The following is a 20,941-nucleotide window of genomic DNA, read 5'->3' on the forward strand; positions in this document are numbered from 1 at the left end:
GACCTGGTTGTCCCAGAGACAAAAGACTCCACATGTACAACTTAGCCCCAAGTTATTTCTGATGGGTAAATAAATATGCCAATAGCCAATATCTGGGCAGGAGAGACCTATGTGGGGTTTAGTTTTCTCAGGTTTGGGAGTCAGAGAGGAACCACAAGAAAGAGGAAATGCAGGAGAGGAAGGGGATAAGGGGATGGTAAGGAGTCAAGAGAACATGGCCCTGGGGGCCAGCCACTTAAAGGTCAGAGCAGCCCAGATGAAACATAGTTAAGCAATAACAGGGTTATCAATAGAAAAAAAAGATTCTAATAGCATAGAGGGTAGTGTCTGTCCAGCTCTTGTGTTGTTTAAGGATTATTGTAAATATAAAATAAAATAAAATAAATGTAAAAGAATAGTTACGTTGTAAATAGAATGCTCATCTTTCAAGTGAGGAGTGATGAAGAACAGGTTTGTCAATTTAATTCACTGGTTTATTTTTGTTTTCACAATGGCAGCGGAAATAAAGAATACAAAGCAAGACATTTCCATACACTGAACCCTTGCGGAAACACTTTAATTTCTCTGGGGCATGTTAAATAAATGGTTTACTTTTTATTAGGGATCAAAATTTCATTTGGTGTAGCAAAATCTTTAGCACAATAAAGTGCTCTGGGATCACCTAATTGATGACATTTAACATTTACCGAGTCTGTACTGTATTGTCCGGGCATGGATAGACTCCCCTGCGTACATGGTCAAACAGCAAACATAGCCTTGCTCGATCTCCTACATTCTAGACTAAAATGCCTCTGTGAGCATGGAGGGTAATACACCCAAGTTTGAAGAGGTGTCTAATATTCTGAAGTCCACAGAGCCAGAGAGAAAGGAGCAAGAGCTGTGTCTGTGAGATCTGACTCTCATGACCATGAAATACCGTCTCTTGCAGAAATTGTGCTTAAAGGTAAAACAGACGTCCATAAAAAAGATCTGAATAATGAAACTGAGAATAGAGGTGTGAAACCTATGGGCCCTAGAACAGAAAATTGTCCTAAAGAATGATCAACGACTAAAAGTATATTTATATTCTCTCAATTTTCTATACATCACATATGTGACTTCTTCTGAACATATCAGTGTAGGTCATTGTGTTTTCAAACGTAGAGCCTACCTGACCAATGGTCTATTTTTTAAGTCTTAAGTAAAATCTATCTTTCTGATCCAAGTAGATCCATGGAATACGTTCTCTAACTTTATTAGACAGATAACACGTGAATTATGACAAACAAGCCTTCTGCTTCAAAGGATAACTTCTTTATTGTCACTGCTCTGGTAGGTCCCCTAGACTCTCCAAGGGAAAGCACATTTAGAAGTCAGTAAAGGCAAAGTCACAGGGGATAGTCTCAACTAATGGAAAATGTTGACCATGCATTATTACACAGACGTATGTAAGGCCTATAAGCATTTAAAGTCACATTGTTACATAAACATATGTGACCATGCGTTTGTTAGTCAGCCATATCCCTGGGTTTTCTTCAGAACACATAGAGAGAAAAACATAAAGTTTTTGCTTTGTCTTTTGATTTCTCAGTTGTTCTATGGATGGCACGCTGCTCCCCTCTGACTCCTGCCTGTGTCGCCTATAATTTATGGGCATGACATAATCCAAATGTTTTGAGGAGAAAGACAAGAAAAGGAGGCATGGCCCTTATAGTGAAAACTGCTCTCTCCCCAGTAAGCAACCCTAAGGCTTGTTTAAAGTTCACAGGAGCCTTCCCTTTCCCTCCCACTTTTCAGGGGAGGTAAGAATGCTTCCCTGACAAAAACCCACCTACTCAAAGGGGAGGTTAATTATCGCTACATAATTAACCTCACAAGAAAATTGCTAAGATTAATGAAGCAGTGCTTACTAAGTGTTTACAAACTCCCCAGGAACTACTATAGAAATATTTGTTTACAAATCCATCGCCATGCATATTAATAACAGATTCTCTGTAAGGTGCCACAATGGCTAATTGATGGATCATCCTTTATAAATTCTACCCTATGCATCTGGTGAATGGGGAGGGGAGGGGCTGGGGATGGAAGTGAGAAGAAACAAAGGGAGAAGAAACAGGGTGGAGAAAGGAACAACAGAGAGGAAAAGAATCTGTAGATAGGACAAGTTTCAATGGAAATTTCCAGGCTAGAAGGAATATTTTTCACCTGCTTCATAACAAGAATGGCTCACTGAATGGCAACACTGTCTCATTTGTTTAGTTTTAAAACAAAGGCAACCTCAAGTAACTTCTAAAATTAAAAGACACCTTGCAAATCAGAATGAGGTCCTTGAAACAGCAAATGCAATACCACCCTATGACCTAGCAATTCTATTCCCATATATTTACCAAAAGACTCTAACACAACATATCATGACGTTGCTTGCACGCTGAGGCACTATGTACAATATCTACGGTACAGGCTCAAACTAACTAGCCATCAGTAGAGAGATGAGCAAAGAAAATGTGGTATGAATACAAATGTGTTTCAATTCACCTATAAAGAAAGAAAATTATGTCATTTTTCAAAAGCTGGGTGTGACTGAAAATGATCACATTAAGCAAATTAAGTCAGTGTCAAAAGAACAAACACTGTGTTTCCTTTCATTGGTGGCTCCTGTGTTTTATAAAGATGCATAAAACCTTGTATACATATGACATAAAATAAGCCAACCTGTCTATAGGAATGAAGGGACCAACAGGAGAATGTAGTGTGGCTGGAGGGGCCGATATGGTCAATTAGCATGTTGTACTTGTATGAGGAGGTCCTTAGGAAGCCACACATAACAAACATACAACAAACAAACAGATGATTCCTTTAGAAGACAAGAGTTTTCACAGCAAATTACAATTGGCTCTAAATAAGCTTGCATAAATCCTGATAAAAAAAATTAAGTACATCGGCATGAAGTCAATAGACATCTACCTCCAGAGTATGGTGCTATGTGAGTGTTTAGTTCCTTCCCCGAAAATACTGTGCAAGACCATGGTCATCACTCAGCTTCCTTGAATTACCGAACACAGCATTAAGCCATAATGCCCCTGAACACAATCACCATGATTATTCCACATTCTCTCACCTGACTCTTACTCCAGCCATAATAGACAGATTAAATTGCAGAATCCAATCCAGCCTGTGCATTGAGCTGTAAACCTTCACTTGATTCTTGGCCATGACAGATTGATCATGGTTCAAATGGAGGCCTCCCCTTGGGCTTATACGAAGAGTCCCTTCACTACATACAAGTCTACATGTGAGAAACCAGAGGCCTCATAGCTTATTGTAACACAGAAATGGGTGGTGTTATCTTTGCTCACAAGTGGTAGAATAGAGCCATTCACACCATCCATGCAAAACCAGTCTATGAATACAATCCCAATAAATTCCCAAAATGTTCCATGCCAGAAATTATTTTTAGGAGGATAGTAGAGATACTCCAAGCATTCACTTATATCAATGGAACTCTAATACTAATAAATAGTTTGCTCTTGCTTTAGTAACAAGTCTTTAGTCACAGACGTGCCCTGTGATTTAAGCGCATATACTCATGTACACTTCATATGCAATCAGAGTGAATAATCAGAGAACTAAAAATAGCAGCCATTGGCTTGACAGTTTGTAACTAACTGAAAGCTTAACAAAACAATAGAGAAGATAATCAGAATGTATCTACACAATGTAATCTGTTTATAATTATACATTTTAAATAGGGTTTTGGGAGTTGGGGGAGACAGATCATCAGATAAAACCCTTGCCACTTAAGCAAGAGGAGCAGAGAGTCACTCCCAAAACTGAAGCAAGTGTCAAACATGAATGGCAACCTGACTGTCCTCCAGGCTGAAACAGGGATCCCTGGAGCAAGCTTCGTAGACAGCAACCCAGATTTGTCAGTTCATAGGTCAACAAGGGACCTTGTTTCAATATACAAGTAGAAAAATCGAAGAAGATATCTGATGTCAGTCTCTAGCCTACACACACACACACACACACACACACACACACACACACACACACACAATTATGTGTGCACTCACATATGGGGGACATGTATATACAACAGAATAATAAAATTTAGAAATTATAATAGAATTGGGGCTTTTGGATATTTAGCACTTAAAGAGTTAAAAGTGTCTGAGATGGTCTGGGCTGTAATTATGTATTTATTACTTAGCAAAACTGGGGGCAGGGGAAAAAGTAGAAAGAAAGAAAGCACAGAATTGTTTTTGAGCGATGCCTCTCATGGGCTAGCATTCCTCTCCTGAGCCGAACTGCTTTCCAGAGCAATCTTCCCATTTCGCTTATTTTCTAGGCGGCCTGCAGTTCACTTGCAAATTATGTAAAACACTTTAAAAAAAAACTTCCTCAAATTATAGCCTTTTTGTGCCTTTTTAAATGTATATATTTTGACTAATGTTTGTGAATGGAGTTGCTAACATGTACTTAGTTTCATTTTGACTTTATATAAGATAAAATTTTAAGTTTAAATATGGTTTTAACTTTTATGTGTAAATGGTTTTCTTGTGCCATCTTCTAATTTAATATTAGGTTTGACTAAGCTATATCTGTAAATTAGAATCCTACTACCACACTGTTCATTTTTTTTTTTAACGAAGAGTTTAAATAAATTGTGAACCAGGGAAAAGAGAGGGAAAAAAGTGTCTGAGATGAGTACTCATAATTATGCAGAGAGATTCTCGTAGCGATCTAATTTTTAGAAGGATATTTTCTGGAAGTCTTATGGGGAGGTGCTCTGAAGTCGTGATAAGTAGGAATATGTAGAACCATAGTGTTCTCTCAAGTCTATACATTGTCAGCCTCCACGATGTAAAGGCAGTGTCAGGAGGCAAGGACAAGAAGTAGGTCACAAGAGGTTATTTCTTTGACTAAAATGAAACAGAGTATAGAGCTGATCTCATCTCTGGCATAAAAAATACCATGGATTCTATACCATAAAGCTTTGCCAAGCAAACCTGGAAATGACTTGGTAGCCAAATGCTTGATCGAAGTCTGTAAAGGCCAATCAGACAGACGACGCATGAAGAAATGACAGAAGATTGCTGGCACACTCTTCAGTGTGTATGATCCTCATCTGACATATAAAGGGTTTCACGACTTTTTTTTGGCCAAGGGTTGGGTGTTAGTCTCCGACAAACCTGAATATCATATTGTGTGGAGAGAAGTGCATATGGAGGGAAACTAAGAACAGATGTGTGTCCAAAGGATTATGTGCTTCTTCTACCCGGAGCACAATAAAAACAGAACAAGTGGCTCTTACGTGTTCTAGGTGATCGTAATACCGGAGATTGTTTTACAGAAGAAAGTGGTAGTATGAACCTTCCCAGATTCTGTCATAAGCAGACTGAGATGTTGCAGGAATTTTCCAAGGGCAGTTGCTTGTGGGACTGGCACAGAGAGAAGGGAGGGGCTGACTCTCAAGACTCTAGACCTCCTGACTGCTTCAATTAAATATCTTGTTGATCTGTCTCTTTAATCTTTTATGCGTGGACTTTGGCTTAGAGAAAAGCAATACTACCGAAGATTGCACATCCTGCCAATTACGGATTTTTTTTTCAAAGCTTCACCAGTTCAGTTATAGAGAACCAACTTTTACTCTATAATATCATTGCTCCATATTTGTGGTTTCTGTGGTCTCATGACAGAGACCAGAGGCCACCACATGGTATATTTATTATGCCTAGAATTTATTTGTGCCCATTACAAGCAATCCAACACCAACATGTGGTCATCACTAAATTCCAAAGAAACCACAAGAGGATAAAAATGTCAGATACTTTTAGGTGAGTAGATTTTTTTTAAACATACTATAAGCTGTGATATTAAAAAGCTGCTCTCTGGCTGCTTTCCTACATATCTGAAATTAATGCTGATTAAAAATAAGGGCCACTGTACTGTATTAACTTTGTAGGCAGTTTTTCATTACTTAAGCCATATACAATATTTAGCTTTTAAATTACAAAAACTGAGGCCAGCCAAAAGGAGCTGACCACAGGCTGAAAGATCGGTAAGGAAGCTGACCTCTCTGGGAAGCAAAAATAAACTGAAATTCCTCAGTCCGCCGGGCACTAGCAGGTTCTTGAAAGCTTGCCAGATTAATGTGGAAAGATTACATAAAGTAAACAGATTTTTGCCCTCCCAAGGTACCCTCCTTTCCACAGCACCATTATTTTGTGTAGGCAACTTGAAAATATTCTCCCAATATCCAGTGGATTCTAGTTGACAAAATCTCATAACTGAGTGAATGAATTTACAAAACAACAAAAAAATCCATTATTTTCTGTTTTTCGGGCTACTTTCTACATAGGAAAAGTAAGTAATGGCTAGACAAGAAAGGAGAAATCAATGCAGTATTTATTAAACTTTTAGGGGAAACTGCGAAGCTTTGCTGTCACGTTGGGACATGACAGGGAAGTTTAAGAATTATATGTTTTGCTTTTGTCCTGAGACCAATCTGCCAAAACAAAATGGCATCAGGTTAGAACTAACTTCATCATCCAGTCTGTTTATTTCCTTTTGGAGCTATTTGACTTTGTTTGTCAATCCCAGCAGTCAGTGCAACCCACCCAAAGGAATCCAAACCAGGAACAAAGAATTCGCACCCTCACCTCCCTAATCTCCCATTCAAAGTGGCCATTCCTCAAGGCCGCCTTTAGGTAAGATAAATATGAATGAATGAATGAATGAATGAATGACTGGTCAGTCTCTCTCCATTTTAGAACACCTAGACAAACAGACAAAATGAACGTGAGACAAGTTCTCTTAAACGTCTCTTAGACTCAAAATGCTATTAGAACTGTACTTAAGTAAATCATCAATTTTTCTTAGTACATGCCAAAACCAATCTGTAATCCAATGGACAGAACCACTGAATTAGTCACAGTGGTCTTATCATAAATCATCTTCTGATCATCGTCCTGCCTGGATATCAAATGTTCTGCAAGACCATGTTCTTTCTTATCAGATGTTAGAGGATGCCTTGTGTTCGACTGGAGTGATCTTCCCAGTGCATTGTTTCCAAGTGAAGATTTTATTAGTCAGTCAGTGATGAAAGATGTGTACCATTTGGAGAGTGAGAGACTTAGAGTCCCGAGCTCCCAGAACTGAGAAGCCACTATGACCACCACCATGTTTCTGAGCATTTCCTTTTGTCCAGTTACATTCTTGCTTGTTTGGGTGATTCAAAAGAAAAGAAGGTACATCGTGATACGTAGGCCACACACCATTAATATACATAGCATGCACCTTCCACTGTCACTGCCCAAATAAACAATGACTGCAGTAAAACTACAGGCGACTGCTTCTTGTTTGGGAAGTTGAGTCCTATTCCTTTAACCCATGAAGTGCTTATGAACTTTACTTCTTAAAGAGACTTTAAACTTCAAAAATGTATAATGGAAATTAAAGTACTAATACTTTTAGGGACACAATTATAGAAATTAGGTAGATTTTTTTCCTAAAATTTACTTTTTATTTAAAAATCACCTTAAATGGAACAACAGGAGAACATTTTCTGCGAAAAATTTATCATTTACTCATACTACTTTTCGAAAAGTCTTTCCACCTTCATAGCTACCTGTGCTAGGGTCCAAATTCCCTTTGTTAATAAAGTCTACACATGCCTCAGGCAGAGAAGCTCAGAGGTTAAAAGCACCAGCTGCTCTTCTAGAGGTCCTGAGTTCAATTCCCAGCCACCACAATGGTGGCTCATGTCTGTAATGAGATCTGATGCACACTTCTGGCCTGAAGGTGTATTTGCAGGGAGAATGCTGTATATATAATAAATAAAGGGAGAATGCTGTGTATATAATAAATACTTTAATAATAATAATAATGATAATAATGTCTATATGCACTTAATACATTGTCATCTGGTTCCATTGGTATTCTAATGTCACTTCTATGCCCTACTTTGTCATATTTTTCCAAATGATTTTTAGCTCCCAAAGAAACTCATGATCTAAGACAAACTCTTGGAATACCAGTCAGCTATTTCCTTTCACATAATGTGAACTATTTACCTTCCATTTGATAACAACTTCAAACAACACTGTCACAATACTAAGTGACAACGATCTTTGCTTTCTGTGTGGCAGGGCAGGAAGGACTTACTTCAGCCCACGCTTCTAGGCAATAGATGATCACTGAGGGAAGTCAGGGCTTGAAGCAGGAAACTGGAGACAGAAGATCTCAAGGAATGATGCTGACTAACTTGCTGCCTGTGAATTGTTCAATTTGGTTTTTTATACACCTAGGGTTGCCTGTCTAGAGCTAACATGGGACAAGGTATCACATATCAATCATTAACCCCGCCCCCCACAAATGCCCTAAATGCATGCCCACAGCCCAATCTGATTAAGTGAGCTTATTCCTTGGTTTCCTCTTCCCAACTGACTCTAGCTTGAGCTAAGTTGGGGGACAGGGGTACAAAAATCATAGCAAACATTTATGACCTAAGGAAAAACTGCTGTTTATTTAGTTGACTTGAAAAGTTCTGTTTCATACGCATTTGTTATTTGTTCTTCACTAAAGATGAATGATTATTCATTAATAACTAGGTAGCTAGCTAGGTTATTCTCTGAATGGTAGAATGTTTGCACCACACTTTAAAGGTTAAATTAACAGAATTATACAGACAACACTTTACAATTTTGCTTTAAAAAAATTTCAAAATCTTTAAAGCAATACTAAATTCACTTCGCTTTCTCGCCGATATCTGAATATGTCAAAAGTTGGAGGTGAGGGGTGGATAACTCACTGTTTTGTTAAAACTGCTCATTCTTCATTGAAAGAGATTCCAACAAAGCCATATTTTCCTTCTGAATGATTTAAAACAGATCTGAAGAGAGTCCTTTGGCATTTAAAGAGAACTCCTTTGCAAGGCACACGTCCAAATATAATCTTCATTTTGTATAATGCAGCAAAGATTAAAATACTTGGAAACAATTTAACTTAAATAGCTTGGTTGCCTATAAGCAAAGATATCCAAAAGGCAGCGTGCCAGCCTAAGATGAGTCATACACCTCTCGGTCGGTCTATTTGAAGTATTAGTCATGCCTCCATCAATATAGAAATCTAAAAATGCGGTCACTCCTTTATCTAATTCAAAATGTACATAAGCGCATGCGGCTTAATGGTATTTTATTAAATGCCCTAAATGAATAGACAAATTCAAATACTTAAATGACCATCTAAAATATTACCAATTCCCCGTGGTTATTCAGGGAATAAGCTTTTTAAGGGCTTTCAAACACCTCAGTTGTTTAAAGAGAATCTTTTCAATTGAATGTAGAACAATAAAAATTTAAAAGATAGCATAAACAACTAGATAAATAGAACACACTAAAGTTATATATATATATATATATATATATAAAAACCACAACTGTAAAGAACAATTTTACTATCAGCAGATGTTAAATCTTCATGGAACTATGTCCCAGTGAAAAATCGTTTCACTTATAAAGCATAGTTTGTAAGACTTCTGTTCTGTGCATTCCAACCGATCATTAACTGAAACGGAGAGTAACGACCCTCACCACACATTACGCACTGCATCCGACAGCATTTGTTTGAATTTTGTTTCGGTTTATTCAGAAATTTCAACTGTGTTCACATGGAAAGATTAAAAACCTTTCTTAAAATTTCCAGCACAATTCTTTGTGTTTTGTTTTGCATCGTTTGTTTGTTTTGTCTACGTGGATGTGTTCGCCAAAAAAAAAAAAAAAAGAATGTCATATGCAACACACCACAGCTTAGAACTCAGTATACTCTTGATCCTGAAATAAATATTTGCGTATCAGTGAATACACCAAGGAAGGACTGTTTCTAAACCAATGGTGCTACTCTTTCACACACACACACACACACACACACACACACACACACACACACACACACACACAGGCAAACACACAAAAACACACACACACACACACACATAGAAACATATACACACATACACACACACACACAGAGTCACAGCCACACATACACAAACACAGTCACGCATACACACACACACACACACACACACACACACACACACACAGAAAGATGGCAGCTGATGTTCTGCCTGGCATTTCAGGTAGAATCCCTTTGCCTAGTTGATCCTCTGCATCTTTCTAGCAAGAAGAAATAGAGATTATGAGTTCAGCTCTCCTAAGGAAAATTAAAAACCAAGGCAGCAACCATAGTGGAAATACATCAACTACCGGGCAAATTCAGTTGAACACAGGACGTCAACTTATCTTGGACTTAAGTTATCTTGTCCGTATTACTGTGCACAAATTAGAAGACTGTTTCGGTAATTACATCATACGAACACTTTACGAGAATTGATAAAGTTCTGAACTATGAGTTTGGGCAAAGAAAAAAAAGTAAACCTGTTTTGACTCAGCAAATGGAGAATTTTGACAGAGGAGGAAACTAGCACTTACCGACATTCTAAGGTAACTTGAGAAATGTGCCAAGTCCTGACAAGTATGATCTCAGTAAATCCAAGTCCTTTAGTGTAGGTAGAACTCCTGGTTTACTGATGACTCGGGCTTGGTGTCTTATCAAGGTTGTTGAGTCATTCTACAGTCTCAGGCCCACACACACCAAACTGTTTCTTTATGGCCAGTGACGTGACACACCCAGAATGCTTACTGTATCTCTGGCAATGGGTGAAGAAAATCTATCTCTGATATATGAGATAAGAACATCGGTAAACTCAATCGAGAGGTTTCCATAGACACTGACAGGAACTGAACTGTCCAATCACCAATCTCATTACTTAGTTTCCTACTCAGTCCATTTTTCTCATATCTTGAGCAATAAACATTACCAAGCCTTATGGAACTAAGAAGCAATAAATAATACGGAGTGAAATCAATTTATGTCAAAGGACAGGTCAATAGATAGTTTCATGATCTTTTGGATTCATAATCTGACAGCACAACTTTATAAAAAAAAAGTCCTGGGTTTGTGTGTGTGTGTGTGTGTGTGTGTGTGTGTGTGTGTGTGTGTGTGTTTGTGCGCATTATTTCGGGGAGGTTCATGTGCACGTGCATATGGAGGTCAACCTCAGATTTTACTCATCAATCTGGCCATCATCTTTTTTATTTTTTGACACAGCATCTCTCATTGACAAGTAGCTCACCGGGTAGGCAATGGATCCTTTGATATCCACTTCCATGGTCCTTGATTTATGAAGCAGCCCGCCAAACCTACCCTTGGATTAGGATTCTTTGAATGAATTCAGGTCCTCTATGGCAACAATTTTACAGACTGAGCTATCTCCTAAGCCCAGAAAAAAAAAGTTTATTATTTTTAATGACTCTAATTCTTGACTCGAGAGCCAGCTGGTTTCTCTAAGAAATACACACCACGGTAACTCTAAAGAAAACTGTATTTCGCAAAATAGCTATCTCACAAAATGATTAACAATAGAGTCCCCTTGAGCTCAGAAAGAGAGTAAATTAAAGGATTCATGGAGCTCAACTGTTAGTGAAGTCAAGTGCCTACCTCAGTGTTTGAGGAAACGCAAGTTTAGTAGACTATCTTTAACAGTCACAAAGACCCACTGAGGCACATGCTGCCCGCCTCGTGTGTGCACTCACAGCACCTAGGCACACTTCACTCGAGTTTCAAGCGTCTTAATAGCATGAAGCAATTGCTCACAAAATTACATTGCAAGAGTTTTTGTTCATAAACACTGCATATGTGAAGTATTTCCTAAATAGGCGAATTTCTAAAATTAGAGAAGGGAGAGAAAAAAAACAAAAAAAAAAACCAGTGTTTTGTTTGACTAGGCCTTCACTTTTGGTAATAGTCTGCCCTGTACTATGTCTAGTTAGTAGCCAAAAGTTAATAAGAACAAGTAACGGAGCTTTTCCGCATGAGCTTACTTCGTGAAGAAGGATTTGGGGAATATTCAGACGGCACAGGGAGTGCAAGGGTTAGAAGAGAGAAACACAGAGATGTGAGCAGAGAAAAGGACCAATTTTATTATCATTTTCCAAATCACTGGTTCTCACCCTTCCTAATGCTGCCACCCTTCAACATCGTTTCTCAGGTTGTGGTGACCCCCAACCCTAAAACTATTTTCACTGCTACATCATAACTGCAATTTGGCTACTGTTATGAATTGTAAGTGTCTGTGCTTTCTGATGGTCTTCAAAGACCCATGGGAAAAGTTCATTCATCCCTACAGGTGGCCATATTTATCAAGTTGCATGTACGCACTGTGTCTTCTGATGAAGAAGGTTCATTCATATTTCCAAATGGATATGGTGAAATAATACTAAACGCCTGTATCCTTCATGTTTTTTTTCCCATGACATTATTAGAGCACATTGGAGATCAGTCTCTGACATCAACAGTGTATTAATAAAATTGGAAGCATTTTAGATGGTATATGGGAAAGTAAAATGTGGCTTCCCTCTCCAGTTGATCCGTTACTTGTCTTTAGACTGCAATCACTACATTAATACACTTCCTTCTTAGAACTTTTCTGGTCTCTAATTGTTCATTTCAACCCGTAGTCACTGAAATCCTGTTAAGATGGGGCTACAATTTCAAAAATCCCAGGCGATTTACTGAACTCTAAAACTGGCAAAGAAGAAGGAACTATGAGTGGAGAAATCATACTGCAAGTAGCTAAGCGCCAGAACAAAAACACAGTGTTTTTCAAGGGGCTGTGGGAAACAGCAAGAGACCGGGCAAACGTCAGTGCCTGTTTCACCAAAGAAAAATGGAAGCACCATGTCTCCCAATGAGGAAGGTGCACTGATAACACTTAGGTTCGCAAAAGAGTCAAGGGGATAAGAAGGAAGATGAAAGGTGAGTCAAAGGAGTAATGTAACAGCAAATAGAGCAGGAGGAGAAAGATTTAGAATGCTAAAAATGAAAATCTCTCAAGATTATAAGTAGGTGCGCATGAGCACGCACGCTCACGCGCATGCGCGCACACACACACATCATCATTTCATCTAGAGTTTACACAGTCACACAGTGAATCTTCCCCTGGGAGCCAGAGTATTCAGGATTAGCATAGCCAGACTTGAAAGACAAATGACTGAGTGTGTACACATTTCCTGGAATCTATACAGGGATCCCGACTCCCCTTCACATAAGTGGAGCCATTGATATTAGCAGCAAACAAAGGTTCTTTTAAGAATCCTTATAGGACTTGGACATTCAGCTCTGAAATTCTTCTGCCCAAACTGTTTTAATACTGTCAATATAGTATAAAAGTATGTCAGTATACAAGAGCTCACACTAAAATGCACATTCTAACTATATAGTCCAGAGCCATCGTCGGGAACAAAGCATGTTACTGAAAATGTAAAATGATGTGAAAGAAATGTAAAACAATTTTTCAAGAACTGTTGGTCTCTTCCCAGAATTCCATTTAAAAATCAGGTGAATACCACCATTAAGTTTCATTAAAAAAATAAAATAATATATATGTGTGTGTGTGTGTACAAATATATTTACATATATGTTATTTATATTTAATTTATATGATATATAATTAAAATATATGAGTTATAAAATTATTCATTTAATATATACATATTAATATACTTTACACACGTATAAATATACATGTGTGTCCATGATATAGAGTTTAAAAAACAAATATCATCTAAACTGTCAACTCACTGTTTTTGAGAAGTCACTTTTTAAAATTAGTTTTCATGATTTCAAAAATATAAATAGACAAACAAACCAAGGTGAATGACAGACAACTTTCTGTGAGCAGATATCACCCCCAACTACGTCAGACACAACTTTAATAGGAAGGCTCTTTCTTAAATATACTCAGGTGAGGTGTTTTAATAAAGCACGCTGCTCAGTTTCGTAGTATGTCATCCCTAGTATCACTAGAAAGAATAAAGATTTCTCCATGTTGAAGAGTAACATTTTAGTATAAACCATCTCTTGGAGTAGACATCCACTGTAGAGAGCCTAGTCTTTCTCTGTGCTAACTCCATGTTTGTAACTACAGTGGGCACACTCAGAGGAGTCAACATTTGGCACACTTTGGTCACGAACATCAGTACCACACAAAAGCATCTGCAGCCGGGTCTAATAAATTTGAAGTGTCTTCTGACAAAACCCTGACACTTCTATGACATAATCCAGGTAGATCTGCTCGAGACAGACCACTGGCACTACCTACACAGTGAATGAAGTACAAGTCCCAAACTGTTGTGAGAGCATACTCTGGTACTAATTCTCTCAACAACCCTGTCAGACTTGAATAGTTTTCCATAGAAAAATATGATCATCGGATTATCCAAATGCAGGTGAAATTTTTAAAACTTCATAAAACTTCATATTAAAAAAATAGAATTATAAGTTATGGCATAAAATGAAGGAGCCCTGAATTACATATAAGCAGAAATCCTGTATGTAATTGTTAACCTCAATCCCTGGGTACCATAATGTGGTATTCAATAAATCATTCTTAACGTGATATTTTGTGTCACTTTTAAAAAATATTTTAAGATTTAGTAGACTTTACATAGTGGTGCAAAATTATTAGCCTAAATTTTCCCATTCTTTTCCAACTATGCATCCTAAACGAAGGTCTTCTTTGGATGAGATAAGAAAGGATACTGGACATCTTTTATAAGAATTACATATAAATGTACAACCTACAACCTGTCAAGAGGAACCAAATTCCCACCCCTTTCTAACTCCAGACAAATGGACAATTAAAAAGCCCAAATTCAGACAACAAAGAACATAGACTGAGATTTTATTGGTACAGCAAAAAACTCTTCCCTACTACATAAACTTAGTTTTTGGTGCCTCTCATTAATAAAAATTCAAGACGGGCATGTATTCTTCATCTCTCTCTCTCTCTCTCTCTCTCTCTCTCTACAGCTGATTAGCAACAAAAATGTCTTTCCTGCTTGCCTTACGAATACAATGCCTACAGCCCACCCATCTGCAAATCAAATGTGCATTTCATGCAGCTCTACAGATCCCATGCGTGCAACTGGCAACATCCCTGAAAAACATGCATGCCTGGCTCACAACTTTTCTCCTCTCCCTTGCCTTTGCAAATGGGCTGTGAAACTAGACTAGGTCTCCCCTCTTGATCTGATCAGGGGTCAGGTTGATTATCAAATCGGAACCACTGGAGAAATAGATTTACAATGGTCCTCTGAAGGACGAACGGAGGAAGCTGGGCTCCTGATGCTAACCTCTCTCTCTCTCTCTCTCTCTCTCTCTCTCTCTCTCTCTCTCTCTCAGCCAGCTTGTGGCATCACAGTTTCTGTGTGTGTACTGTAGTTCTTATTCTAGGGGACACTAATGAGTTTTAAATGGTGTTAAATACCATCCCTGCAGTCGTAAGTGCTTCACTGGGATTTTTTACTGGAGAAAAGAACTCCTGTAATTTAAAACTACTTTGTTTTCTTCAGTCAAGGCTGTTAGCGAAAACACTGACCTGTGGAAGTCGGCAGAGGTTTCCGCCCCTTCCTGGCTGCCATTAGCCTTCACTTATTTTCTAACTTTTTTTTCCCCTTGTGGCATTGCCCTTCCATACTTCCCATCCCCCAAATGGCTGCCAGCAGAGAAACAGCATTAAGCTGTCGAGGTTCCTCTACCCCACCCCACCCCCACCCCTTTCCTCTCCCTGGCTCCACTCTCCTACAAAGCCTTGGCTACCATTAAAGAAAATTCTCCAACAACGTGTCAATTTTATATTGGCCACAAAGACAACTTCTGTTGGGGGAGGGGGAGGAAAGAGGGACTGGAGCTTGGCTGTCCCTTTTCACAGACTGGGATCTTTGTGGAGGTCAGAAAACATTTCCTGCATAAGAAATCAACACACTCTCTGGTTGCAGGGCTGGGGGACAAGCAAGAATATGTACTGACTCTGTCCTCCCACAAACGGAGCATAGCTATTAACCTTCCGAGCAAAAGTCATTTTTCTCAAAATGTGTCATGCTTTCTTGCATGATTAAAAATAATCCACAATCTCAAACCTCCTGCTAGCTCCCTCTCTGAGGATGGGCGAAAGCTACAAGTCACTGATACTTGAGATTCTTCCTTTTGCATTTCCGTTGTACTGTTTTTCCCCCAATTAGCTCATTTCTGAGCCGTTCTCCCACCGCCCTCCCCCCTCTTTCTCTGCATGTGTCACCAAAGGGAAAGAAAGCAGCAAGACCTTCCAGAGGGAACTCGGCTCATGTAAAATCTGTGTGGGATTTAACTCCCACAAGCCCCTCCCTTCTTTCTGCTGGTGACTTCAGGGGCACAAAAGCGAGGGGCACAAAAGCGGGGGACTCCCGACTCCCAGACTCTTCCTCTTCACTGGCCAAGGAGAGTGCATAGGATTTGTTGTACAAAATACTCTACACAAAAGTAAAGACCTGGCTAGGACTGGTCTCTCATGACTGCAGTGACAGGCAGTCACTGGGTCTATACAGGGTTTCTGCTGAGTGCTCCCTGGGGTCAGGGGAAGAGAGAAGATAAGACCAAGGAGAAAGAAAGAGAGGTGGGCATTGGCTGGACATGTTCAGAAAGAAGTCTACTTATCCATTTCACGCTTGGAGCATTATAGATTTCCTGGCCTGCTGAATAAAAGCACCATCCCCTCCACCTCCCCCTTACCAACCCCCAGCACAACCGAGGTCTCATTTCTATCTCCCTCCTCTCTTGAATATTCTACCCATACTTCTGCAGCGCATTGCTAAAACGACCATCTCCTCTGCTTGCCTCTGAGGTCGCGAAGGCTGAAAGTCACTTAAGAGCCCTTCAACAGGGAAGACCACAAATCAAGTCACTTCAAAGTTGACAGAATGAAAAAGCAACAGAGTAGGCTTAAGTGGTGAACCAGAAAGGGTTACTTTCATGCAAAGCCTCCAGCCACCCCAGCACCCATTCCCCCTGCCTCTGGGCACTTACCTTCTTTGGGTGGTCTTTTGGCCTCCCTGGTCAGATTGCAGACTTGAGTAGTTTGCAGTTCCTGAGTCAGGCAACCTTCTGTCTGCTCATTCAGGGGTAACACGACGTTATTCAACAAAACCAGGGACTGGTCATCGATCCCCCACTCTCCCAAGTGCTGAGGGCAGGTGCATTTTGTATACATGACTCCACAAGACTCTGTTCTCCCATTTTCTGATTTTAAGCAGCTTTCTAACCAAGTGCATAAGACATGACAACCAAACTGGCTAGGGCTCACCTTGTTCAGTACCAAAAACTCAAAAAAAGACTTCTGATCCTCTTCGCCCTTTTTCTGTAATCCTGGGAAATCGCTTGGAAATACCCGGCGAATCTGAATAAAATTCTTATCGTACTGTAGAAAAACAAAAGCATTCTTGGAACTGCAAAGTTGCATTATGGAATGGTTCTTTCTCAAGAGATCCTTTATTTTTTCATGGGAAAAATGATCAAACTGATAAGCCAGGAGGGAAAAGTTAGAGCAGCTAAGGTCCTTTTTGGAAAATTTCAGGTAAATGCTGTATTTGGTTGGGTCTGGATTTTCCAACGTCCAAGTGCAGTTGGTAAAGTTTTTGGGAAACATTTCACTTACAGAATAGGATCCATAAATGACTCCCTTCACCAAAGTTGAACACCAGAAGTCTTGGGCAGCATTAAATCCAAACATAACCAGGAGATAGGTGGAAAATATATAAATCAGCAGGTTACGAACAGCCTTCATCCTATGTCATTTGGCCTGTAAGGATGTTAAAGGAAGTGAGTCGAAAGCATAAGACCACAGGCATTGAAAAAAACAAAACCCTTCCAATATCGCTGCCAGCTGTTTTCAAGAATTCCGTGTTAAAAAGAAAAAAAAAAAGCCCGTTTTTAAAAGAAGGGCAGGTGATTTTTTATTTTATAACGCCAGGAAATTACCAGTTGCTGTGTGAACAGCGCCCTCACGTGGTTGCCGGTGATGGACAAGTTCTCAACATTCAATTTAAAAATAACATTTAATAGATTATTAATAGTTATGTCCTAATTCATCCACCAGGATTTCCTGCACATCCATTTATCATTCTATCAAGTGAAGCGGGGAAACAGGTTTTTTTTTCTTTCCCCCCTTCTGAGTAGCAATAACCTGCATGTTAATTGCTGAGCTACTGAGCGCCACAACCTTCCCTCTTCCTCCGTCTTCTGCCTGCAGTAAACAGCATCACAGAAAATCTAACCTGGTAATCTGGAAGCAGCTGTCATGGTATTATTCCTATTCTGTGGATTGTTGTGAAGTAACCGTGGTAAATTATAGCCACGGCTTTAAAAGCGTAGACGATCATTGGTTCCAGATGGAGCAGCGTCTCCACGATGCCCCTACTCGCCTTTGCAGGGGCCACCGGGTGAACTGGTGAGACATTCCTGTGCAAAAAAACGTGGGCATTCGCGGGGACCCATCGGGTTTTACAGTCATCGTCTGGGGAAGGGCGTAGATGGGTGGATATACAGGAAAGACCTGGTGTTCAGCACCAACACTAAGTACAAGATTCCAGGCAGTCCTTTCATAGGGCAAGCCCTCCTGGGATGCATAAAGTGGATGACTGTATTAGTATCTGTATCCAAAGGCAATGTCTGGGGTGGGGGGGACCCCAGAACTGCAGTCACTGAGCTTGCCTGGTCTTTTTTTCCCCTCTAAATATGGTTGTTTTAATAAGAGTTACACAGAGTACATGAAAAATATTAGCATTGTTTTGGCTCGCCGGCTGATTTCAGTTCCTGAATTCCTGCCTTTCAAACAAGTGCTCCAGATTGTTCTTTTTAATTTATTTTTGCCCTAGCCTTGCCAAACTAAAGCACCCTTGATTATATTTACCTCTATAAGTCGTTATCCCAAAATACCTTGAATTTTTTTTTTTCATCTTTAACCTTTAGGAAGTTATTTCTCAGGAAAAAAAAAAAAAAGACAATGCTTTTTGTTGTTGTTGCTGCTGCTGCTGTCCAGCCTTTAAGCTGATAAAAGTAATATCAAGTTCATTTTAAAAGGCTTTAGGCTGAAGTCTCCTCCACCATGCTATACACAGAGACACACAGACAGACAGACAGATAGTTAAGAGTTTTCATGCCTTCTCTGTCTGGTCCTCTTTGAACTAAAGCATAAAACCTTCTTCTTTGCCATTGCATAACCAACACATGCACTCCCAACCAGTGACCAAAGTCCCTGGACAGATCTTCATTTTACAGAGTATGATTCAAACACTATGCCTTGACAGAGGCCAAAACAGCCCCAACTGTAAATCTCTATATGGCAGTAGTTTAAAATAAACCCGATTCTGATAAGACTATCAGAATAGCATTTTCCCTTTCAAACACACAGCTTTTCCCAGTAAGGCTTTTTCCAGTTGAAGAAAAAATAAAGGTAATGATCTTTTAGAGGTTAAGTGTGTTTTTTTAAAAAAAAATAGAAACAATCTCGTGTGTGTGTGTGTGTGTGTGTGTGTGTGTGTGTGTGTGTGTGTGTGCACGCTGTAGCACTTTGCAGGCAATGCAGGTCTGCGCAGTGTTCTTCAGGATAGAGTGTAGGCGTTGAAAGCCGATGTGACAGTAAGTGTCTAAATTAGGAATTCCAACCATGAAAGGGGGCTTCATTTTATAATCAGGAACTCAAAAGGAGGTCGTATTTCTTTTCCTTATAAAAAAAAATCGGTATTTCTGCTTCCATTTATTGGACAGTGAATGCCTGCAATAGTGTGCTTATCAGTGATTAGAAGACAGGGGAATAGCTGATTTCACATCTCTCTTGGGCAGGCAACCCTTCATGCAACACTCTTTATTTTTAACCATTCTTGGTGTACGAAGTCTTGTTTGTTTCTAAATAATAAGAAATATGAATCATTGAACTGCCCCCCCACCCCCACTGCAGGGCCTGCTCAAACAAGCGTATATCTGTCTAAGGAAAAATAAGGGCCAGAGGTTGGCTAAGGGATGGTCACTGAGGACTCCGGGATGTTGTATTTATTTATTTATTTGGCTCTTGCTGAGAGGCAAACCAGCACTGAGTTTAGCTATTCTCAAACTGATCTTCTGGGTGACACTTTAGTTTAGCCGAACATAGACGGCGCCATCACTCCACTGATTTTTTTCCCCCAATAGAAGACCCAATCCTACAAACTTCCTTTTAACCTACCCCCCTCCGCCCCCGCTAAAATTACCTCAATCACGCACGAGTTGCTAGATTTTCTGGGTCTCTCTCCCTATTCCTTCCCATACAGCACACCTCTTCAAAAACAGACTTCTCTTAACTTTTCAACTGCGGCGTTTTAGTAAGCTCAGAATCTCTCTCCATCCGCCAGCAACAGCCATCCCCCAAAACTGAGCCGGAGCTTTTCCGGGGCGACCCCCCCAAGAAGACAGAGGTGACCCCTAGGCCCCTTTTCTTACCTTCCACTCTGAAAGCTCCGGGAGGCTCTTGATCTAAGACACCACCAGCACAGGCACACGTCCCAACAACAGTGATGGAGAGACTCCCCTTCGGTCCCAATCACCGTTGCCCATTTTTACCCCCCGGGCTCAGCTTCAAATATCAAGATTTATGATTGGAAAAAAAATAATGCATGCATACAAAAGCAAAAAAAAAAAAAAAAAAAAAATAATGGGGGGGCTGGTATCCAGCAGCAAGAGCCTTGCGCCCTATCCAAGTGAATGAAGCCTTCAAAGGGAGAGGCGGGGAGAGGCCCCCTGAAGGGAGACTCCACAGAAACACCAAACAGAAAAATGGAAGTGGATTAAGAGCGCAGATGTGTTTTCCCAAACCCACCACCCCCCCGCAACAAACGGATTGGCCAAGAAGCCAAGAAAGCGCTGAGAAGTGGCCGGCGGCGGTGGCTGGGGCGGCGGGTTGGGCGGCGGGTTGGTGGCAGGAGTGCTCCCGGCCAGTGGCGAGGCTGGAGCAGGAGCCGTTTGCTTGGTGCGCCCTCCTCCCCGGCCCTCC

At 40.0% G+C, this 20,941-nt stretch overlaps 1 protein-coding gene across 1 annotated transcript in view; it reads right to left on the reverse strand.

Moving 5' to 3' along the window:
* Adgrb3 (adhesion G protein-coupled receptor B3) overlaps positions 1-20,570 on the reverse strand; it is a 718,298-nt gene extending 697,728 nt beyond the window's left edge. Inside the window, exons 1-2 of the mRNA XM_032900877.1 lie at positions 20,392-20,570; positions 16,945-17,716 (exon numbers count right to left, since the gene is read on the reverse strand). Coding sequence (XP_032756768.1) covers positions 16,945-17,701 — 757 coding nt within the window. The 5' untranslated portion in view covers positions 17,702-17,716; positions 20,392-20,570. The remainder of the gene's footprint in view (positions 1-16,944; positions 17,717-20,391) is intronic.
* Positions 20,571-20,941: the final 371 nt, after the last annotated feature.

Source organism: Rattus rattus, chromosome 4 (genome assembly GCF_011064425.1).
Source record: "Rattus rattus isolate New Zealand chromosome 4, Rrattus_CSIRO_v1, whole genome shotgun sequence".
NCBI lineage: Eukaryota > Metazoa > Chordata > Mammalia > Rodentia > Muridae > Rattus > Rattus rattus.